The 20,780-nt window shown below is 45.7% G+C and overlaps 1 protein-coding gene across 8 annotated transcripts in view; it reads left to right on the forward strand.

Annotated features, from left to right (window-relative positions):
- Positions 1-20,780, forward strand: part of DAAM1 (dishevelled associated activator of morphogenesis 1) — a 579,575-nt gene that overhangs the window by 495,122 nt on the left and 63,673 nt on the right. For all 8 annotated transcript variants that reach the window (XM_085626090.1, XM_085626094.1, XM_085626087.1 and 5 more), the window contains one exon: positions 5,153-5,241. In XM_085626090.1, coding sequence (XP_085482216.1) covers positions 5,153-5,241 — 89 coding nt within the window. The remainder of the gene's footprint in view (positions 1-5,152; positions 5,242-20,780) is intronic.

A 20,780-nucleotide genomic window follows, 5' to 3' on the forward strand; every position in this document is an offset into this window, starting at 1 on the left:
AGCTTCTGGCTAGCACCCGCTCTGTGCAGACACCACTGCCTTTCTCCGATGTGAAGCAGAAATGCCTCGGAGAAAGGCAGCGGCGGTTTCGGATTCGGGGGCTTGTTTTTCTTTTTCTCTCCTCTTGCCATTGGCTGGAGGAGAGAAAAACACGCCCAGCGAAAAGTATCGAAAAAAAACGCCCCCGAATCCGAAAAGGACGGGCCTGTTTTGCGAGACAAACCTCTTCTCCAATGGCTGGCCAGCATTTAAGAGGCCAGCCGATGGAGAAGAGGAGAGAAGAGGGGCGGGTTCAAGCCCCTCTTCTCCAAGTCATTAAATCTCGCGAGCGAGACTGCGCAAGCGCAGCCTTCGCTAGCCGAGACCTAAAAAGGAAGAATGGGCAGTCGTTCTCGAGGGCAGGGGGGGAGTGGCTTACCCAAGGTTGTGGGTACTGACTGTTTGGTCGGCTCCAGGGGCCGACCAAACAGTCAGTATCCACAACAGTGGGTAAGCCACTCCCCCCCCCCCCCCCCCCCCCCACCCTCGAGCACGACCGCCCATGCTCCCGCCCCCAACCAGGCACTTCTGCTTTCTCGCAGTGCGAGAAGCAGAAACATAAAATGGTAGTTCTTACCATTTTATGTATCTGCTTCTCGCACTGCGAGAAAGCAGTGGGGCGACCCCCAAACGCCCCTATAGAGGAGCCGCCACTGAGTAAGGGGGGGCCTACTATAGCCTGTCGGGAATTCAAATATGGCAGTTTCATTAAAGCTTGTTTAAATATCTTTTTTTTTAATTTTGCAGGGCCACGTATACCTTTGTAAATTGAATTATGGAATGAAGAGATTACAATAAGGGGCAGACACATTATGGATCCTGTTCTTTGGGCTCTGCTACAGTACGCTACATATTAAAAAACAGACATACAAACCGAGATCTATGTTACATACTTTTGGAAGTACCTGTGTGGGTAGATTTCTGCTATAACTCGTGTAATAGGCGGACATCGCTATTAAACTAGGAAAATGTCGGTCGCTTTTGGACCATGCTGGGTAAATCATCTTGGAACAATAAGAACGTTATAGTTACAGGAGAATAAAAATACTTTTTGAAAGCCTTGTTGAAGTCACTTGGTGTGACGAAACACGTGTCGGCTGTTGTGCATTCGGATCAAGACTGTAAAGCTGCAAATACCCTTTACAAATCGTCTCCTTAATGTTATGCATGTCTAGGGACAATGGGTCTTTATGGTCTTGTTGGAAAGCAGTGATGTTTTACACAATGTCTTCTTAAATTAAAAAGAAACATTTTTTGTATAAATCCATCTCAGTGACATATTAACACAAATTGAATGCAGTTTGCTTATAACGGTTGCACATAGAAAAGAACAGGATATTACTTTTGAGTGCCGGGATACTTGTATACCATATTTTTCCTGAATCATCTTAATCTAGAGGCATTTCAGAGTCTCCCAGAAGTACCCTTTTGCTTGGTGCATGGCAAGCTCAAGATTTACTCTTTCAGAGGTGTCAAGGAGCAAGGTAACAACTCAAATCACAGTGCAGTAAAACGATAAAAAACTTCAAAGTCAAACCAGGATTTTAAAAAAAGTAAAAATTGATAAGCTAAATACAAACATTTTGTGAAAATGAGCAATCAATATGTAAAAATGTTCCCAATTGAATTTACCAGTCTTATGATTGAAGTGAGTGTAGCCGATGTTCTGAATTATTACAAATTTTAATCTTTAGAATTTAGATTCTGTAATGAGGCCGATGTCAGCCTAGCATGCTGAGGTTGTGCCTGCACTTGGCAGGAGTTCTGCAGTGAATAAGTAAAACTTGAGAGTAAAGGTTTTGGGTGGGTGAAGTGTTATGTTATGAATAGCACGGTCAGGAGTCCAAAACCTTATTGAATAGTTTATTTGATTAAATATATACGACAGAACACGGTGATCACTGATGACTGCTCCAGATCCCGCAGTGACTGTCAAGCAGTCAACTGATTTCCAGGGATAAACATTTCGTAGTAGAACGCAACTCGAAGGTACTTCTTGGTAGTTAATCACATTGTGTCTTCTCAGAGTCTGTTCTCCTGATTGTCTTGTGCTTGCACAAGCCTAGAGATTGTTGTTAATGTACTGAGGACAGGCAGGACACCAAACGCTTAGTTCACAGTAGAGAGCGCTTGAGCTGGACAGTCTTTAGAGATGTTGATTTTAACTTAAAAAAAAAATGTTTTTAAAAGAAGCCTGACCATGCATTTATTAGGTGCAAGAAGATCTGGTCTCTTATTGACCACTGACTCCAAGCACCGGCCACTTACGGTATGGAAGACCAAAAAATCACCTGGACTTGAAAGCCAGATGGGAAACTAGCGCTTTATGTTCTAGTATCTTGTCTCCAGTCTAGCACAGACTTGACATAAATGAGAACAGCATGTCTCATTTTCATTGTAAGAGAATGGGGATATTGTGCCAATAAATAGGCAAACACTTTAAACCCTGCTGCTGCAAAGCAGCAGCCTGCAGTGAATCAAGCATTCCCCTTTACTATATTGTGACGTCCTAGTCTGAGTGATGGTCTCAAGGAGGCCCATGTTCTCTTAGATAAATGAGGCATGTGATTGAGAGAAAAAGCTCTGCAGGTCTTTCTTCACTCCCACCCCCTTCCCCGAGGGTAGAGCCACTGGCTATTCAGTAGGTTACTTGATGCAAGTAGGATTGAGAACGTGGAGATCACCCAGAGTTCATTAACAGAGTAATAAATAGCCCATCCAAAACCGGACTGAATGAAAGATTTCACAGTAAGCCCATTAACACACGGATAGCTCTTTTTATCGTATGTACTTGAAAAATAGTTGGTTTCATTGTCTAGCAATTATAAAATGTTAAAACAAGGTTTTGCCAATTTCAGAAATAGTTGTTTTTTCAAACATTCTGTGCACCTTTCATTTAAATTGATCATGCCACAGGGAAATCATAAGCATTCTAATATTCAATTAACAAGCGTTTTATCAGTTGCGTAGCCTATAGGCACCTTATTTTCTTTGTCTTTCTCTCGACAACTTCTTGGGATCTGTCTCGATGCACTCTTGAACCCACCAGCTGTGTCGTTAGGGAGCATTTTGGGGTTGTGGTTGATATCAGAAGGAGTCACATAATCTAAGTAGACCCCAACAGAAAATGTTTCTAAATGCAGACCTCTGGACCCCACTGTTAGATAGAGAATAATGCACAACAGGTGAGAGTAGAAGAGATTCAAGCTCCAAAATCATTCTTGCATGTAACTGGCTTCTTACGGTTGAAGCGCAACTATATGGCTTAGAATGCACAGGAGGGAGAAGTTATTTTTCCACTCCAAGTGTTGTTAAGTTACACAAGCCTAGCCGAGAATGTGTGCACAAATACAAGAAAAACAATTAAATAGGTGCATTTTTAACTAAATGGATGCCTCCCATGTATTGACCAGGAACCATTACTGATTACCTAGTCACTCTGTTTACCAGTGAGGGTCCTGGAGGAGTGAAAGACAGTGTTGGCTTTCAAAAGCTTGTGAATTTAGAGGCAAAGTATGAAATTACAGCAAAGGTGTTTCAGTTCTGACTGGAGCAAATGTGTTCCTTACAGATAGCATTTTTAAAAACTTTTATTCATAGGCAGGATTAAACAATGAATAAATATGAAAAGGAACTGTTAATTTCCATATCATTTTAGATATCAAGTGCAAAGTAGTAAGTGATTAATATGTTTTTAAATGACTGCTTAAGTTGAAGGTAAGGCACTTTAGCCCTAATTCCGAGATCGGCAGGTAACCGGAGGAGGTGATATTGGGTCTGGAGCTACTATTTCAAGCCAATATCTTCACAGCACTTACTGGCCATCATAAGCCACAGAATGGGAGAATAACGTCATACCTGTTATCGTGAAGTTCAGTAATGCATGCAATTTCTGTACCCAGACTGTGTTTGCTTTCATCAGGAGAACAATGTACATGAAAACTCGTTTTTTTGTGTGTGTGTTTTTTTGCTGTGCATTAATGCACCTCGTAAAACTGAGAATCGTGTAGGGTGGTATCTCCCCCAGGTATACCACTTTGCGTGACCCCTAACGAGGGCCTTAGCGGGGCAAGAGCATGAATTTATGAAAGTTTTGGGACATAGAAGGATCATTTGGAATGACAGTTAACTTACTGAGCACAGATACCAGGTTTTGTTTTGGATTGCTTTCTGCTTTCCTGGACCAGTACTATAAATACATTCATTTGAATGACAACAGATGGAGGAGTATTGTTGAGTACCTTAGGTATTAACAATGAAGAATGGATTCATATATTGAGGGTTACTCCTTATTCATTGATCTCTCAAGAGCAGTTAATCTTAATCTAGGGTTTGTGGGCCATTTGGCACCTAGTACTGTGCATCTGTTTTATGATCTCAGCGCCTCATTCCGATATTGGGTGAGCCCCAGTATCCATCAAAGCTTGAAGACAGGTTGCACATGACCAAGTACATATTTTTATAATTTATCTATTACAGCATTGTATTTTCACAGTTTTTACTTGTGATATCCTGCCAGACAATGTAACAAAGTTACTTTGATGGTTTTAATCTGATTTTATGATCCTTTTAAGTGTAGAACGTCCGTGATTATGTAAAGTTAATCTGTTTAGTTTCCTAATCCATTTAGTGTGTTACAAAGGCATTTTAAGTAATAGGGTTTACAACTGCCTCGCTTATTGCATACCAGTAATATGCACATTAAAGTGAATGGTGTCCATGTGGCTAACATCCGGACAAGCTTTGTGATGGATCATTTCAAACTAGAGCCCAGAAATACTTTTTAGAGTTACATGAGTTGCACACATGTTAGGACCAGACCATTCTTTGACGTATAGATTTTCACCGTCAAAGCACCTTATGTTGCAATATCAGAGCTGTCATGTTCCAGTAATTTATTTTCGTAACCTGATGTGTCAATTTAAATATTTTGAGACTCTTGAGAGGAATTCATTTTTCTGGTTTACTTCTGCCAAAAATGTTTTTCCACTGTGATGGCTTCAGCACAGAGAGCTACATCTGTACTGCAGAACTGTTTGTCTTGAGAACAGAGTTCTGTAATGCACCAGCGTTCCAAATAATCCTTAATTTATCTATCTGTCTTTTTCTCCAGAATAAATCATTATCAGCAAAGGCTTCAGTCCCTTTACTTCAAAAAGAAGTTTGCTGAGCGGGTCGCAGAAGTCAAGCCCAAAGTTGAAGGTAAAGCTAATTTTTTTTATTATTTGTGTTCTTTGGATATGGACTGAAGGTGATCAGGAGATGTTTGGTCAGCTGGTGTGATGTATCATACCTTGCTGTAGAGCATCCGGGGCTCAGTGAGCCTTGGATTGTGTAAGAAGCAGTTTTTACAGCACCTGGTGTAACCTTATCTATATATTTAAAAGTTCTTTTTTGTGCTATTGCACCATACAAATATTAAGGCGCTTTACAAAGAACAGCAAGGAATATGCATATAAGAATTGTAGTAAAAGCGGGCACACTGGGGAGGTAAGGGGAGGAAAGAAAGGGGGAACAAGGAACATGAGGATGCATTGAACGTCAATATTTACCACCAAACGTATATAGAGCTGGTATTTATGCCCAGTTCTGAATATAAGTATCTGTTATATGAGTTCCTGGGTCAAAGTAGTGATCAGATCTTGCAAAAGAGAGGGTTAGTCTGAACCACGACATAAGGCATTGAGGACATCATGTGATCTTGAGCTTCAAAGTAGGTCCCGAAGAGGTGGGTCTGCAGGCTTCCTTGCAGCAACAGAATGTTCTGTGCTGTTCTCAGACGAAGAGGCAGTGAATTCCAGGAGCTAGCAGTAGTTCCTAAAAAAGAAGGATATGAATTTTGGTGTTTCCAGGATGAGAGAACTCTTTATTTCTAGATAGTCCTGAAATGGATAAGAGGTCTGCTAGTTAACCAGGTGCACCTTGGTGTAGGGCATTGTAGATGAGACAACATATTTTTAACTTAATTCTTACCTCTAGTGGAAGTCCATGAGGTGCCCTCATGATAGGAAAGATTTAGTCTACCTTGTTTTTCTCCATAGTGATAGTGCACTGTGGAGTGGAAAACAGCTGTAAGAGGAAATAGCTGGATGTCGGTAGTCTATTCTGGATATTGTGAGGGGATGGTCTACTGTTCTTAGTTGCTCATAGGAAAGTAGGTGTTTTATTTTCTTGAGCTGATGGAGATGGAAGTTGGAAGATTACACTCATAGTGACTCATAGTGAGTGAGGTGTCCACAGTGAATCCTAGCTATTTGACTGTTGAATTAGGTATTGGGGTGAAAAAGCTGAACTCGGTTCCGGGATCAAAGAGGGTTGACTTTATTGTTAGATTTCTGGGATAGTAGCAAAAACCAGCTTTCGGGTTCAATTCAGGGCAATGTGCTTTTATCCAGTTCTATTTTGTCCTTAAAAGGCCTTGTAGGGTGTGGATATTGTTTATCGATGACCGAATCGGTGAGATCATGGAGCCCTGAGGCACATTGTAGACTACCGTCCCTGGTTGAGATGTGTAGGTTCACTGTTTTATTAACTGTGATCTATCTTTCAGGAAGGATTTGAACCAGTTTAGCACTGTCTCTCTCAATCCTATTTTATGTTCTATGATCTTCCCTAGTAGATCATAGGCTACTGTCAGGGTCACTGTGACCCTGGCCACATAGTGGAGCAAGACTCGCAATGGCTCAAACTTTCACCAAGACATTGTTGATTGTGCTCTAGTGCATAGATTTAAAACCAAATGACAACTTTGTGTTGTTAATCCGAATAAGTAGGTCTCTAGGTTGTTGCCATTGGCTCCAGTGACATTGTGGCTATCCTGAGTGTATTGTGGTTTCAGCATTGTTCATGCTGTCCTTAAAGTTATTTTTAGACAAACAGCGATGTTGAGTCTTAAAGCACCACGACCTGGCAAAATTCTCATTTGTTTCTTTTAGTTGCCTCATTTTATGGTGTCACAGCTTCCTAGAGGTAGGGTGATTCCGTAATCTGCGACACAGTTGTTAATTTGACAGTTATTCAAGTGGCTAGTAACCCCTTGTAAACCTTTTTTGTCAGCATTCAATATAGGCCCATTTTAGTCCTCAAACATTTTATATATCTGACTCTTTGGCAGATGTAAAGATCAGAGGTTTTTGTATAATTCCATTTCTGATGGATACATCTGCCAATGGATTCCTCACCTTGTGAATATCCCCTGCGCCAGCATTCCACTGAACTTTTTTCCCCAGCATTCCACGCCGACGACGTCATAAATAATGCATCGGCTCCGCTCGCGACTCCATATGACGTCACCGGAGCCATAAGAGAACCACGTCGGCGTGATTACGTCCGTTCCCTTTTTTCCGCGCCGTCGACGCGCAATGGTTTTTCCAGTACTCTCCTGCTACTTTGTAGTTGTTAGGTGTTACTGTTCGTAAAATCTGTAATGTCTTCGACGAGGAAGTCGGGCTTTAAGCCCTGCAGGGAATGTGGGGGCCATATGTCGATGACGGACCCCCATGAGGATTGCTTGTGGTGCCTTTCGTCTGACCACGATGTTGAAGATTGTGTATGCTGTAGGAGGATGAATCCGAAGGCATTGATGGAGAGGAAGGCTAAGCTGTTTATGGCTAAGATCGGAAAGGAGAAGAGAGGGAGAAAGAAGGAGAAGTCTAGGCCGGAGTCGTCGACTTCGAGGTCATCGAAGTCGAAGAAACATTATAAAAAAAGAAAACATTCTTCTCGACGTCGGTCCTCAAAGAACAGGAGATCGACATCGGCTTCGCCTCGACGACGTCGAAGTAAGGACTTGTCACCTTCTCCTTCTAAGTCTCCAGGAGGATCTCCTTCGCCGAAGCGGACTCCAGCGTGATCACCGGCGCAGTCCCCGGCGCAGTCCCCGGCGTCGGCACCGGCGTCGTCTCCGGTTCCAATGGAGTCGCCTGGTTCTAATGGTAGTCAGGAACAAAGGGAAGAGCCTCCTCCAGTGACTGAGGATTCTGCGGCTCCGGTGGAGGACACTGCGGCGCCGCTGCCAGGTACTCCGCAGAAGGATACAGGTTCGACACCTTATCCACAGTTCCCGGTTCCAGGTGCTGATTCTTCGCATTTTTTAAATGCCATGTATGGAATCTTTAATCGGGCTACCTTCCCATCCGGTGCACCGACTGGTCCCGTGGGTCCTATGGCATATACGTTAGGGGTGCCGCAGCATTACGCTCAGGCCCCCTTTATGTCCTTTCTGCCGATGGCGCCTTCGTGGCACTTTCCGGCGCCGTCTGGGGATCCATCTCGGCTTCGTCAGGATAGACCTTCTTCGGAGCCTTCCTCGACGCCGTTGCCGACTCCCTCGGCGCCGCCGGCTCCGACACCTCTGGCTCCGCCGACGCCGTGTACGACGCCGGCGCCACGGATTCGATTAAGAAGGGAGGCCCAAAGGGTATTGGAAGAAGGAAGGTATAGAGTGGAGGTAGAGGAAGGTGAAGTGGACACATCCTCTGATGAGTTTGAGGGGATACAGGAGGCTAGTGGCCTGGATACGGCCCCTGAGTGGGAGCATACTTCGTCTAGATCCTCTCCACCACAGGAATTGGCTCCCTACCATGTGGTTATTAAAAAGGCCGCAGAACTGTTGGACTTGCAGCTACCCTCTGCGGAATATAAGTCTAATCTATTGACCGAGGTGTTGCATTCACCCACTTCAACATCTGAGCCTTTGCTGCCTTTTAATGAGGCCATTTTGGAGCCTGTATTGGAGGTTTGGCGAAAACCATTTTCTTCTCCGGCAGTTTCCAGGCAGGTGGCGAGAAGATACAGGGTGGCACCTGGAGATCCGGATTTTCTTTCAACACACCCGTCTCCAGAGAGCCTGGTTGTGCAGGCGTCCTGCTCAAAGCATGCTTCAGGGGCGTTCCCTCAGTGTCCTGCTGATAGGGATTCCAAAAAGGTTGACCAGGCGGCTAAGAAGACTTTTTCATCGGGAAGTATGGCGTTAAAGTCTACCAATGCCACGTGCTTGCTGGGTCGTTATGTGCATGCATTAATGGACTCAATGAAGTCTTTAGCCCCTAAGCTGCCAGATAATAAGGCGTCCTTCGTGAAGGTGGTAGCAGATACTCAAGCTGCTGCTAGACAAGTTATCCAATCGGGGCTTGATACAGCAGATTCAGTGGCGAGAATTATGGGCTTGTCTATAGCCACAAGAAGGCAGGCATGGCTCTGTTCGTCTGGCTTCTCCGCGGATGTTCAGGCCACATTGGTGGACTTTCCGTTTGATGGACAGAAGTTATTTGGAGAAAGAGCTGACTCCGCCCTTCAAAGATTCAAGGACAGTAGAGTGACTGCTAAATCTTTGGGTCTGCAAGCACCTGCTAAAGGATCTGGTTTAAAAAATGTAGGGGTTTCGGAAGGTCTTCATTTCGCTCCTTCCGACAGCCTCAGCAGCAGCAACAGCAGAATCCCCTCTATAGGTCCTATAGAGGGAGACAAATGGGTCGGAGAGGTTCTGGATGTAACCCCTCTTCTTCCTCCTCCTCTGCTCCCAATGAGGCTTCAGGGAAGCAGCCCTAGATCCCCCATCCCGGATCATGTAAGACCTGTGGGGGGTCGGGTGTCCCACTTTCTGCGGGGTTGGAAATCTGTTACAACAGACCTTTGGGTTTTGAACCTCGTGGAGACTGGGTACGCCCCTCCCTTTCGGGAGTTTGCTCCCCCTTACCCTCCTTGCCAAGGTTACTGCTCAGAGGATTATCTGCTCCTTTTACAGAAGGAGGTTCTGGCTTTGTTTCAAAAAGGGGCGATTGAGGTGGTTCCGGAGCAGGAAAAGGGTCAGGGATGCTACTCCCGGTATTTCCTGATTCCCAAAAAGGACGGCAGATTGCGTCCAATCCTGGATCTCAGAATCTTGAACTTTTACCTCAAACAGGAGAAATTCAAGTTGCTGACCCTTGCGCAGGTTCTTCAAGCGTTGCAGCAAGGAGACTGGATGGTGTCGCTCGACTTGCAGGACGCGTACTTCCATGTCCCAATCCTGAAGTCGCACAGGAAGTATCTCCGTTTTACGGTTGGGTCGCAACATTACCAGTTTGCGGTCCTCCCGTTTGGTCTTACTACTGCACCTCGAGTCTTCACAAAGGTGATGGCAGTGGTGGCTGCTCATCTCAGGAGGTCGGGGATTCCAGTTTTCCCCTACCTGGACGACTGGCTTCTGAAGGCAGAGTCCCCAGAGATGGTGCAACATCATCTGCAGGTAACATCTCAGCTGTTATTCGACTTGGGTTTTTTGAATAATGTGCCCAAATCTCACCTGGTGCCCTCTCAACGCAACCTGTTCATAGAGGCGGTACTGGACACTAGTGTGTGTCGAGCATTTCCTCCTCCTCAAAGAATTCTCGACATTCAGGAGATGGTCCCTTTATTCCACAATGGAGCGGTTGTTCCAGTTCTGAAGGTCCTTCGCCTCCTCGGTCTGTTCGCTTCCTGCATTCTGTTGGTCAGCCATGCACGCTGGCACATGAGGGCGCTCCAGTGGTGCCTCCGCAAGCAGTGGTATCAGCACAATGGAGATCTCAGGGAGTCGATCAGGATCTCCAGGGAAGGTGCAGCGGATCTATCTTGGTGGAGCGTGGAGGGCAATCTGTCTCAAGGAAAGCCCTTCCATCTACCGCCATCGGTGGCCACGGTGATATCGGATGCCTCTACCTTAGGGTGGGGTTCTCATCTGGGGGATCTGGAGATCAAGGATCTTTGGTCTCCAGAGGAAAGGTTGCTTCACATCAACCTTCTGGAATTGCGGGCGATTCGTTTGGTGCTCAAGGCCTTCCTCCCTTCCCTTCGCGGTCAGTCGATTCAAGTCCTGACAGACCACACTACTGCGATGTGGTATGTCAACAAGCAGGGAGGAGTGGGGTCTCTTTGTCTATGCAGAGAGGCCTTACGTCTATGGTCCTGGGCTCAGGACCATCAGATGTGTCTGATGGCAAATCATCTGGCCGGGGTGCTGAACGTGCGTGCGGACAGTCTCAGTCGGCAGTTCTCCGCCGATCACGAGTGGACGCTTCATCCAGAGGTGGTTCGCCTCGTCTTTCGGACGTGGGGAACTCCTCGGGTGGACCTGTTCGCCACTCGCGAGAACGCGCACTGCCCGTCATTCTGCAGTCTCCAGTTTCCGATGCAGGGAGCGTTGGGGGACGCGTTTCACTTGAGTTGGGGCTCGCAACTCCTATACGCGTTTCCTCCCATACCCTTGATTCCTCGGGTTCTGAGGAAGATTCGCCAAGACCGGGCCTGAGTCATATTGGTCGCCCCGGATTGGCCAAGAAGGGTGTGGTATACAGATCTTCTCCACCTCTCCTCATGCCCTCCGCTCCGTCTCCCTCTGAGGGTAGACCTCCTCTCGCAGTCAGAGGGGCAGGTTCTACACCCCCACCTCCAGAGCTTACACCTTCATGCCTGGAGATTGAACGGGGCAACCTGAATTCCTTCGCTCTCCCGCCTGATGTGGTGGATGTTATTTTATCGGCCAGACGACACTCCACCAAGTCCATTTACTCCTACAGGTGGTCTAAGTTTGTGAAATGGTGTGGAGAGAGGTCCATTGACCCTTTAAAAGCCCATCTTTCTAATGTGCTCCAGTTTGCTCTTTCCTTGGCTCAGCAGGGCTGTGCTGTGGCCACGGTCAAGGGCTATCTTTCAGCCTCATCGGCTTTTCTATGCCTTCCTGATCAACCGTCACTGTTTAAATCTCCGGTTGTACTGAGGTTTATCAAGGGCCTTACAAACATGTTTCCTCCCACTCCCTTTGTAATGCCACAGTGGGACCTCAATCTTGTCTTAACTTTTCTGATGGGGTCCCCGTTTGAGCCTCTTCATAGCTGTCCTTTGAGGCTGTTGTCCTTTAAGGTGGTCTTTCTTGTAGCCATAACCTTGCCAAGGAGGGTGAGTGAGCTTCAAGCTCTTAGTTCTAAACCCCCTTTTCTTACATTACATGCTGAAAGGATGGTTCTCAGGACCAGGGCTGGTTTCCTGCCAAAAGTTGTTACTCCGTTTCATTTGGGGCAGTCTGTTACTCTCCCTGTTTTCTATCCGCCTCCTCATCCTTCCAAAGAGGAGGAAAGACTCCATTGCCTGGATCCAAAGAGGGCTGTGAGTTTTTATTTGGACAGGACGAAAGACTTTCGTCTGGATGATCAGCTCTTCGTTGGCTATGTAGGTCATTCGAAAGGAAGAGCGGTGCACAAGCGCACGCTATCGAGATGGATCATCCTTGTCATCAAGATCTGTTACGCCCTGGCTGGTAAGACTCCTGCTGAGGGTATTGGGGCTCATTCGACTAGAGCAAAATCATCTACATCTGCTTTGGCCCGGGGAGTTCCTGTGGCAGATATTTGTAAAGCCACGACTTGGGCCTCCCTCCATACTTTCGCGAAGCATTATTGCTTGGACTCCGAGATGAGGAGGGAGGGCCACTTTGCGCGCTCTGTCTTGCAAGAAGTTCTGGTATAGGAAGGTGGACACCCTCCTCCGGGTGTGGGGACTGCTGTGGGAATCTATTCACAAGGTGAGGAATCCACTGGCAGATGTATCCATCAGAAGAACAAGTTACTTACCTTCTGTAACGCTTTTTCTGGTGGATACAGTATCTGCCTGTGGATTCCTCACTGGCCCACCCGCCTCCCCGTTGTCCACCTTTGTATACCGTGAAAGAGGTCTTGTTTGAAATGTTGTTATACTTTCTTGTACATTTGTAGGAAATGCTGGGTTATTTAGCATTCCTTTTCTTTGTATACTATGTATATGTGGTTGTATATTGTATACTGTGTATACTTTGAGTCTGTCATTGGTCCACCTGTTCGCCTCGGAGGCACGGAAAAAATGGGTGGAACTGACGTCATCACGCCGACGTGGTTCTCTTATGGCTCCGGTGACGTCATACGGAGTCGCGAGCGGAGCCGATGCATTATGACGTCGTCCACGTCGGCGTGGAGTGCTGGGGAAAAAAGTTCCGTGGAATGCGTAGAGCAAGTGATATTCACAAGGTGAGGAATCCACAGGCAGATACTGTATCCACCAGAAAAAGCGTTACCGAAGGTAAGTAACTTGTTCATCACATACATGATCCTGAAAGAAATAGTTGTTTTTTTGTGCTGTGGGAACAGGTTTAAAAAATAGGAGACAGTGAATTTTGCCCTACAACCCAGCAGCCTCCTGTTCTCAAGACAGGCCTAGAAGACGATGCAGCTGACTTGCATCTGCAAAAATATTATTGGCTACCTCTAGGGACTCCATCTGAACTAATGGAGGACTCAGTGTTTAAAAACAAATCTTGATTATATATTAGGTATAGCAAAACTGTTGCCACTCCTGCCATTTCTGTTTAGTCCATCACATTGAACATATCATTCTAAGTAGTACCCAGGTTAGTCTCGGGCCCAGTGCCTTGTTTGCTTTAACTTATTTTCATAGTGCTAAATTGAAACTGATGTTTCATTCCACAGAACCTGCTGTTTGGCAAACAATAGAAAAGCAGTATAAATGCATCGCATGCAATTACTACATGTCTCATAAAATCCTCATCAAATAAACCAAATGAAACTCCATTCGGAATCCCCAACATCATTGTTTGCATTTTTCTACCCATCACCACCACCCGCCCTACCCAAGTTTGCTTCAGGTGTAGTTGTCTCTTTTTGCAGGCTAAAGTATGTATGTGGTATTTGTATACCACAAACCTAGCTGAAAACCGGCAGTGTCGAAGAGGTTCTAGGTAAAGTACCTCTAGACCTGTCCACCTCAATAAACACATTTGAAGATGGTGTGGGCCGGCAAGGGGAGCCAATGGAGTTCCATCAGGATGGGGGTTTTGTGCCCTAGATAAAATGTACTGCGGCATGTAGGATGCCCATAATGGGTGTCCGTGTAGGGTCTGAGAGTCTATTGAGCAGGGCGTTACCATCATCTAAATACAAGAGTATGAGGGCTTAAACAGCAGTTTTGAAGTTGCTTTCCGGAAGAAAGTTTCACTTGCATCTAGCTTCTCTCACTGCCTGCAGTCACATACACAACATATTGTATCTTGTGTGCTGGAAAGTATATGTATTAATTGGAGGTGAAGAACTGAGTGGCTTGGAGCCTAATTTTGTTTGTTATGCATGTTGCCTATCGTGCTGTTACTTTCCAGTTGGTTTACTAGAATCCACCGTTTGGAATGTTTGTGTCTGAGTTAAATGTGTGATGTGACCTCGAAACGCTTCTGGAATTATCATTTTACATTGTCTTGCTGTACGGCTATTAATGAGGGCTTCGGAGAACCCTTTACAGACAGTTTTATTGGCCATTTCCATATAAAACACTTATGTCTTCCAGTTCCACAGGTTTTTATCTGGCCATCTGATGACCCGCTCAAGGTCACTGACCTGTTTTACTGTAAGCGCAAGGTCATTCAGTGGCTCCCTCTAGAAGTTACGAAGTATTTAGTAGAACAAACAGGATAACATTTTCTTTTTATTCTTCTAGTGCAGATTGAGCTTTGTTTTTTAACAGAAAGTGAACTTTGTTCCCTTGTTTAAACTACATGTTTACCTAGAAAAAATGTGTCTCTTGGTTGTATGATTTTACTCTCATTAACTAGTTTGAAGTCTTGTAAAATCATCTTGTACTCGTATTTGTGTGATTTACTAAAACTCCCTTTGAGGTAAAGATTTTAAATATCTGCAGGTGTATTGTCAGTTTTGTTAATATTATAGCTTTAGAAACTCTAGGATTTTCCTACATAGAGCATTTGTCTCAACAGATGTTTTATTTTCAACCTGCATCCATGAACAACATATGTTCGAGGCATATGAGCTGTAGATCACACACTTATGCATAGATCGCAATCTGGTGTTGGGCCCGGATGTTTGCACCTGGAAAGTCTTTGGAAGTCACAGGATAGGTGGCTCCTCCTTTGGAAAATAGTGTGCATGGGCATCGACTCCATCGTCAGATTGTTTTTTTTCCGCCATCGGGCTCGGATGGGTTTATCGCGCTCCAGTTCGGTGGCGTTACCGATCCAACTTTCGACGCACAATCCTTCGCCCTTTTCTCCGTTATTGTTCAGATCGCGTTCCCTACTCGACGCGCATCTCTACAAGCTCGAAGTCTTCGATTCCGGGCGTCGAAGAAGGCCTTCAGGTCTACGTACGCCATTCGACCTGGCTTCTGGAAAGGACTCCTTTTAAAAGGTGTCCTCAATGTAGATCCAAGTTTCCACACACAGATCTGCATGAGGTGTGTAACCGCTGCCTTTCACCAGAGCACGAGGCCAGAGACTGCCCAGCTTGTGCCTCTTTCCGCTCCAAGAAAAGTATCCAGGATCGTCGAGCTCGAAGAAGCATGGCTCGAGCGTCGACATCCATTCCCGACGACTTCTTCCAGGATGGCAGTGATGTACCAGAGCAGGAGCGGGTCGAAGAAGGCCTCGTCAGCGCCTCCGAAGCCAACGACTCCGACATTGAAGACATCACCCTGGGGCAGCGGGTCGTAAGTAGTGACGTCGACCCCCACACCCGAAATAGGCTTCGGTAACACCTTCACCTTGGGGCCTGGGTGCACACCGAGACAAGACTTCTCGCGCCCCGCCTTCAGGCCAGACAAAGAAGCCCACACATAAGCCTTCAGGCCACTCGGGATCGAGTCAGCCTGCCATCGGTGCCGAAACCCAATCCCCGTGACCCAAAAAGAAACTGCCTTCCCCCTCCGTGCCGACCACTGGCTCCACATCAATGCACTCTGCACCGAAACCTACTGGTACCGACCCCTCGACTCAGTCATCGGAACCGAGTAAAAAGCCACTCCCGAAGAGTACAGGTACTCAACCTACGGAACCGAAAAAACCCTCGGAACCGAAAAAACAACCGGTTCCACAGGCTCCTTCAGAAACCAAAAAACCTCTTGTTTCCAAGCCTAAACATAAATCCGCTCCAGATTCGGCACCACACAAACCTTCAGAACCGAAAAAATCTGCACCAAAAGACCAACCTTCACTGGAAGAGCTATTTCGCCCGGATCCAAGCAAAAAACTCTTCTTAAAGACCCAAAAACAGGTCAACTAACTCTCAGCTCAAAGAAGAGAACAATGGACATGCCTGTACCGGCTCCATCTCCACCAAAGAAGAGGGATATTGCAACATCTCCTCTCAGACTTCTTTCTCCACCTCCTCCTCCACAACTCTCCCCTACTCTATCTCCACTCCCCTCACCATCTCCTCCACCTCAAGACGATGATGACACTTCTGGGGACGGGGGGAGGGTGCAGACAATGAACCATTAGGGGATCCTAGTCAGCCTTACACCCCAGGCGACCCATGGGACAATTATGGCACGCCAGGTGTCCTTGATGTGCCACAAGACGACATCTATCCCTCTAGACCTTCCCCTCCAGAGGACACGATAGGTTTCACCCAGCTCGTTCACAGAGCTGCACAATACTACGGGGTAGTTCTACATACAGACCCTGTGGAGGAGAATGTTCTAATAGACACACTTGATACATCTCAAAGATCCACTTCTGTTCTCCCTATGTTAAAAGGGGTAATTAAACACGCACCTGAGGTGTTCAAAGATCCTGCTAGGGTTATTAACCCCAGAATAAAGAAAATATACAAATCTGCCCCAGCAGACCCTGTTTACATCAAGGGACAAATACCATTGGATTCCTTAGTGGTGTCTAACTCCAGAAAGAGGGTTAACTCACAAACATCGGGCGATGCTCCGCCTCCCGACAAGGAGTCAAAACTCCTGGACGCTTTTGGGAAACGAACAGCATCACAAGGAGCCAACATATGGCGTATCGCCAACAAACAAGCTTTGCTGGCTAGATACGATAGGGCACAATACGATGAGTTGGAAACCCTATTACAACACCTCCCATACAAATACTAGGCAAAAGCCAACGACCTCCTACAAGAGGGTAAACTTATAACAAACACCTCCATTCGCTGTGCTCTAGATGTGGCAGGCACCGCCTCCCGAGCCATCAACACAAGTGTCCTTTTATGTAGACATGCATGGCTACGCATTTCAGGTTTTAAACCAGAATTTCAAAATACAATACTTAACCAACCATTTGATCACGACCATCTATTTGGTCCTGCCGTGGAATAAGCTCTAGAAAAGATAAAAAAAAGACACCGACACAGCTAAATCAATGGGAGCCTCTCGGACAACCCCTCCACGTCCTACAAAAGTCCCACCCAAACAACCTTTACCAGAGGTTATCATAGAGGAGGCTACAGAGGAAATAATAACAAAGGCAGAGGCAAAACTAACAATACTCGCTCTGCCTCCACCCCCACCCAGTGACTTCCCTCCACTTCCCCCGGACCATTCCACTCCGGTCGGGGGAAGACTGCTACAATTCCTAACTGTCTGGAGCAACATCACTACCGACAGGTGGGTGAGACAAATCATTCAAACTGGTTACTGTCTAGAATTCGCCTCTACTCCACCAAACATACCACCCAGACAGCGGCCAATGTCAACAGAACATTTATCGCTTTCCCTTCTACAAAAACATACAATAGAACCAGTTCCCCTGCATCAGCAAAACACAGGAGTTTACTCCCTGTACTTACTCATTCCAAAGAAGGACGGAACCCTGAGACCCATCCTGGACCTCAGACCCCTAAACCTTTGCATACAATCAGACCATTTTCACATGGTCACACTTCAACAGGTTCTTCCTCTGCTCACACAAGGTGATTTCCTTGCCACCCTAGATCTCAAGGACTCCTACTTCCATATTCCCATTCACCCCACTCACAAGAAATACCTCAGATTTGTAGTGGACGGTCAGCATTACCAATTCAAGGTTCTCCCATTCGGAGTCACCACAGCACCCAGAGTCTTCCCAAAATGTCTAGCGGTAGTTGCAGCTCACCTAAGAAGACAACAAATTCACGTCTTCCCATACTTGGACGACTGGCTCATAAAAGCCAAGTCATACAGCCAGTGTGTAAATCACACACACACCACAATCCAACTACTTCACGACTTAGGATTCACCATAAATCTCATAAAGTCTCACCTACAACCCTTCCACATCCAACAGTATCTCGGTGCCACAATAAACACCTCAAAAGGCCTTGCATATCCCAGTCCACCGAGGATAGCAAGCATACAAAATCTCATTACAAAATTCCAACCACAGCACTCGCTTCCAGCTCGAGTGTTCATGCAGCTCAAAGGGATGATGGCCTCTTGCATATTCAGAGTACCTCATGCCAGACTCCTCATGAGTCCCCTACAGGAAGGCTTAGCACGTCAGTGGAACCAGGCTCAAGGTCTGCTGACAGATCTGGTGTTGATAGACGGCCACACGCATCGCTCTCTGCAGTGGTGGAACACACAAAACCTTTCCAAAGGGCGACCGTTCATAGAGCCGGTTCCTCAGATTGTACTAACAGCAGACGCATCACTCACCGGCTGGGGAGCTCATCTCTCATACCATGCAAGGCAAATGGACACCTCAGCAAAACTTACTCCACATCAATCATCTGGAGTTGCTAGCAGTTTTTCGGGCATTAAAATCATTCCAGAAACAAATATCAGGCAAAGCTGTCCTATTCCGCACCGACAATATGACAGCAATGTACTATATACAAAAACAAGGCGGAACACACTCCCTACAGCTCTCACAATTAGCATAGAGCATATGGAGGTGGGCTATTCCTCAAAACATTTTTCTCCTAGCCCAACACATTCCAGGAGTCCAAAACAGCATAGCGGATCTGTTAAGTCGTCAGACACATCAGATTCACGAGTGGGAACTTCATCCACAAGTTCTTCAACCGTATTTCCAAATGTGGGGGCCGCCAGAGATAGATCTCTTCGCCACACATTACAATACAAAATGCCCAAGCTTTGCCGCCAGATATCCATACCCATTGTCGAAAGGCAATGCGATTTGGATGAATTGGTCAGGCAAATTTGCCTACGCTTTTCCGCCTCTCCCACTCATTCCATTGGAGGTGCGCAAACTGCAGCAACACTCACTGACACTCATCCTAGTTGCTCCAACATGGGCAAGACAACCATGGTACACAACACTGCTGGAACTATCAAAAGTCCCACACCACAAACTACACCTCTCCCCATGCCTCTTAACACAGAACCGTGGAGAGATCAGACACCCGGACCCAGCACAGCTCAACCTAGCGATCTGGCTCCTGAAGTCTTAGAATTTGGTTACCTTAACCTTCCTCCTGACTGCATGAATGTTATCAAAGAGGCTAGGCACCCCACGACTAGAGCCTGCTATGCAGCCAAGTGAAAAAGATTTGTAATATACTGTAATAACAACAGCATTAATCCTTTAGATGTGTCTATTTAACACATCATATGTTACCTACTATTTCTTCAAAAGTGTAATCTAGCATACACATCTATTAGGTTACATCTCGCTGCCATAGCAGCTTACTTACAAAATAGACAACACTTGTCATTATTTAGAGTACCTGCCATTAAAGCATTAAAAGAATCATTCCTCCTAGGGTACCACCCTCACCAGTGTGGAATTTAAACATTGTCCTCACAAGACTAATGGGCCCTCCATTCGAACCTCTGCATAAATGCGAGCTACAATTTCTTACATGGAAAGTTGCTTTCCTTGTGGCCATTACTTCTCTTAGAAGATTCAGCAAGCTAGAAGCACTAACTATTCAAGAACCATTCTTACAACTCCATCATAACAAAGTGGTTCTCTGGACAAATCCCAAATTCCTTCCTAAAGTTATCTCTCCTTTTCATCTCAATCAGTCTGTTGAGTTGCCAGTATTCTTCTCGCAACCACAAACAGTCGCAGAAAAAGCTCTTCAGACGTAAAAAGAGCACTCCTTTATTATATTGACAGGACAAAACCTTTTTGGAAAACAAAACAACTTTTTGTATCCTTCTCACCACCACATAAAGGCAATCCCATATCAAAATCTGGGATCGCAAGGTGGATTGTCAAATGTATACAAATTTGCTGCCACAAAGCAAAACAAACACTATCTATTCCCCCTAAAGCCCACTCTCCCCGAAAAATAGGGGCTTCAATTGCATTTTTAGGGAACATTCCCCTAGATGATATCTGCAAAGCAGCTACACGGTCTACACCACACACATTCACAAAACACTATTGTGTAGATGTGCAGGCAAAACAACAAGCTAGTGTGGGCCAAGCTGTACTTAAAACACTATTTAAAAATACTGCAACAGACACTGGTGGTTGCCGCTAAGGAGGAGTACTGCTATGCAATCTATGCATAAGTGTGTGATCTACAGCTCATATGCCTCGAACGGAAAATGCTACTTACCAGTATGCATCGGTTCTTGATATGTAGAGCTGTAGATCCACACATGCCCACCCACCTCCCCGGCTACCTTTATCTGTTCCAGTATTATCTTATTTAGATGCAACTTACATGGACATCTTTTCTGTTTCTTACAAAACCCCATCATTTCCCTTCTTGGCAAAAAACAATATGATGATGGAGTCGATGCCCATGCGCACTATTGTCCAAAGGAGGAGCCACCTATCCCGTGACTTCCAAAAACTTTCGAGGACAACAACAAAGTGCAAACATCCGGGCCCAACACCAGATGGCGATCTATGCATAAGTGTGTGAATCTACAGCTCTACATGCCAAGAACAGATGCATACTGGTAAGTAGCATTTTCCTTTTTAATTGTGTTTTATATATTCCTTTTGTTGTCATACTATAAATATTTTTTCTTTTTCG

This window comes from Triturus cristatus, chromosome 9 (genome assembly GCF_964204655.1).
Source record: "Triturus cristatus chromosome 9, aTriCri1.1, whole genome shotgun sequence".
Classification (NCBI taxonomy): Eukaryota; Metazoa; Chordata; class Amphibia; order Caudata; family Salamandridae; genus Triturus; species Triturus cristatus.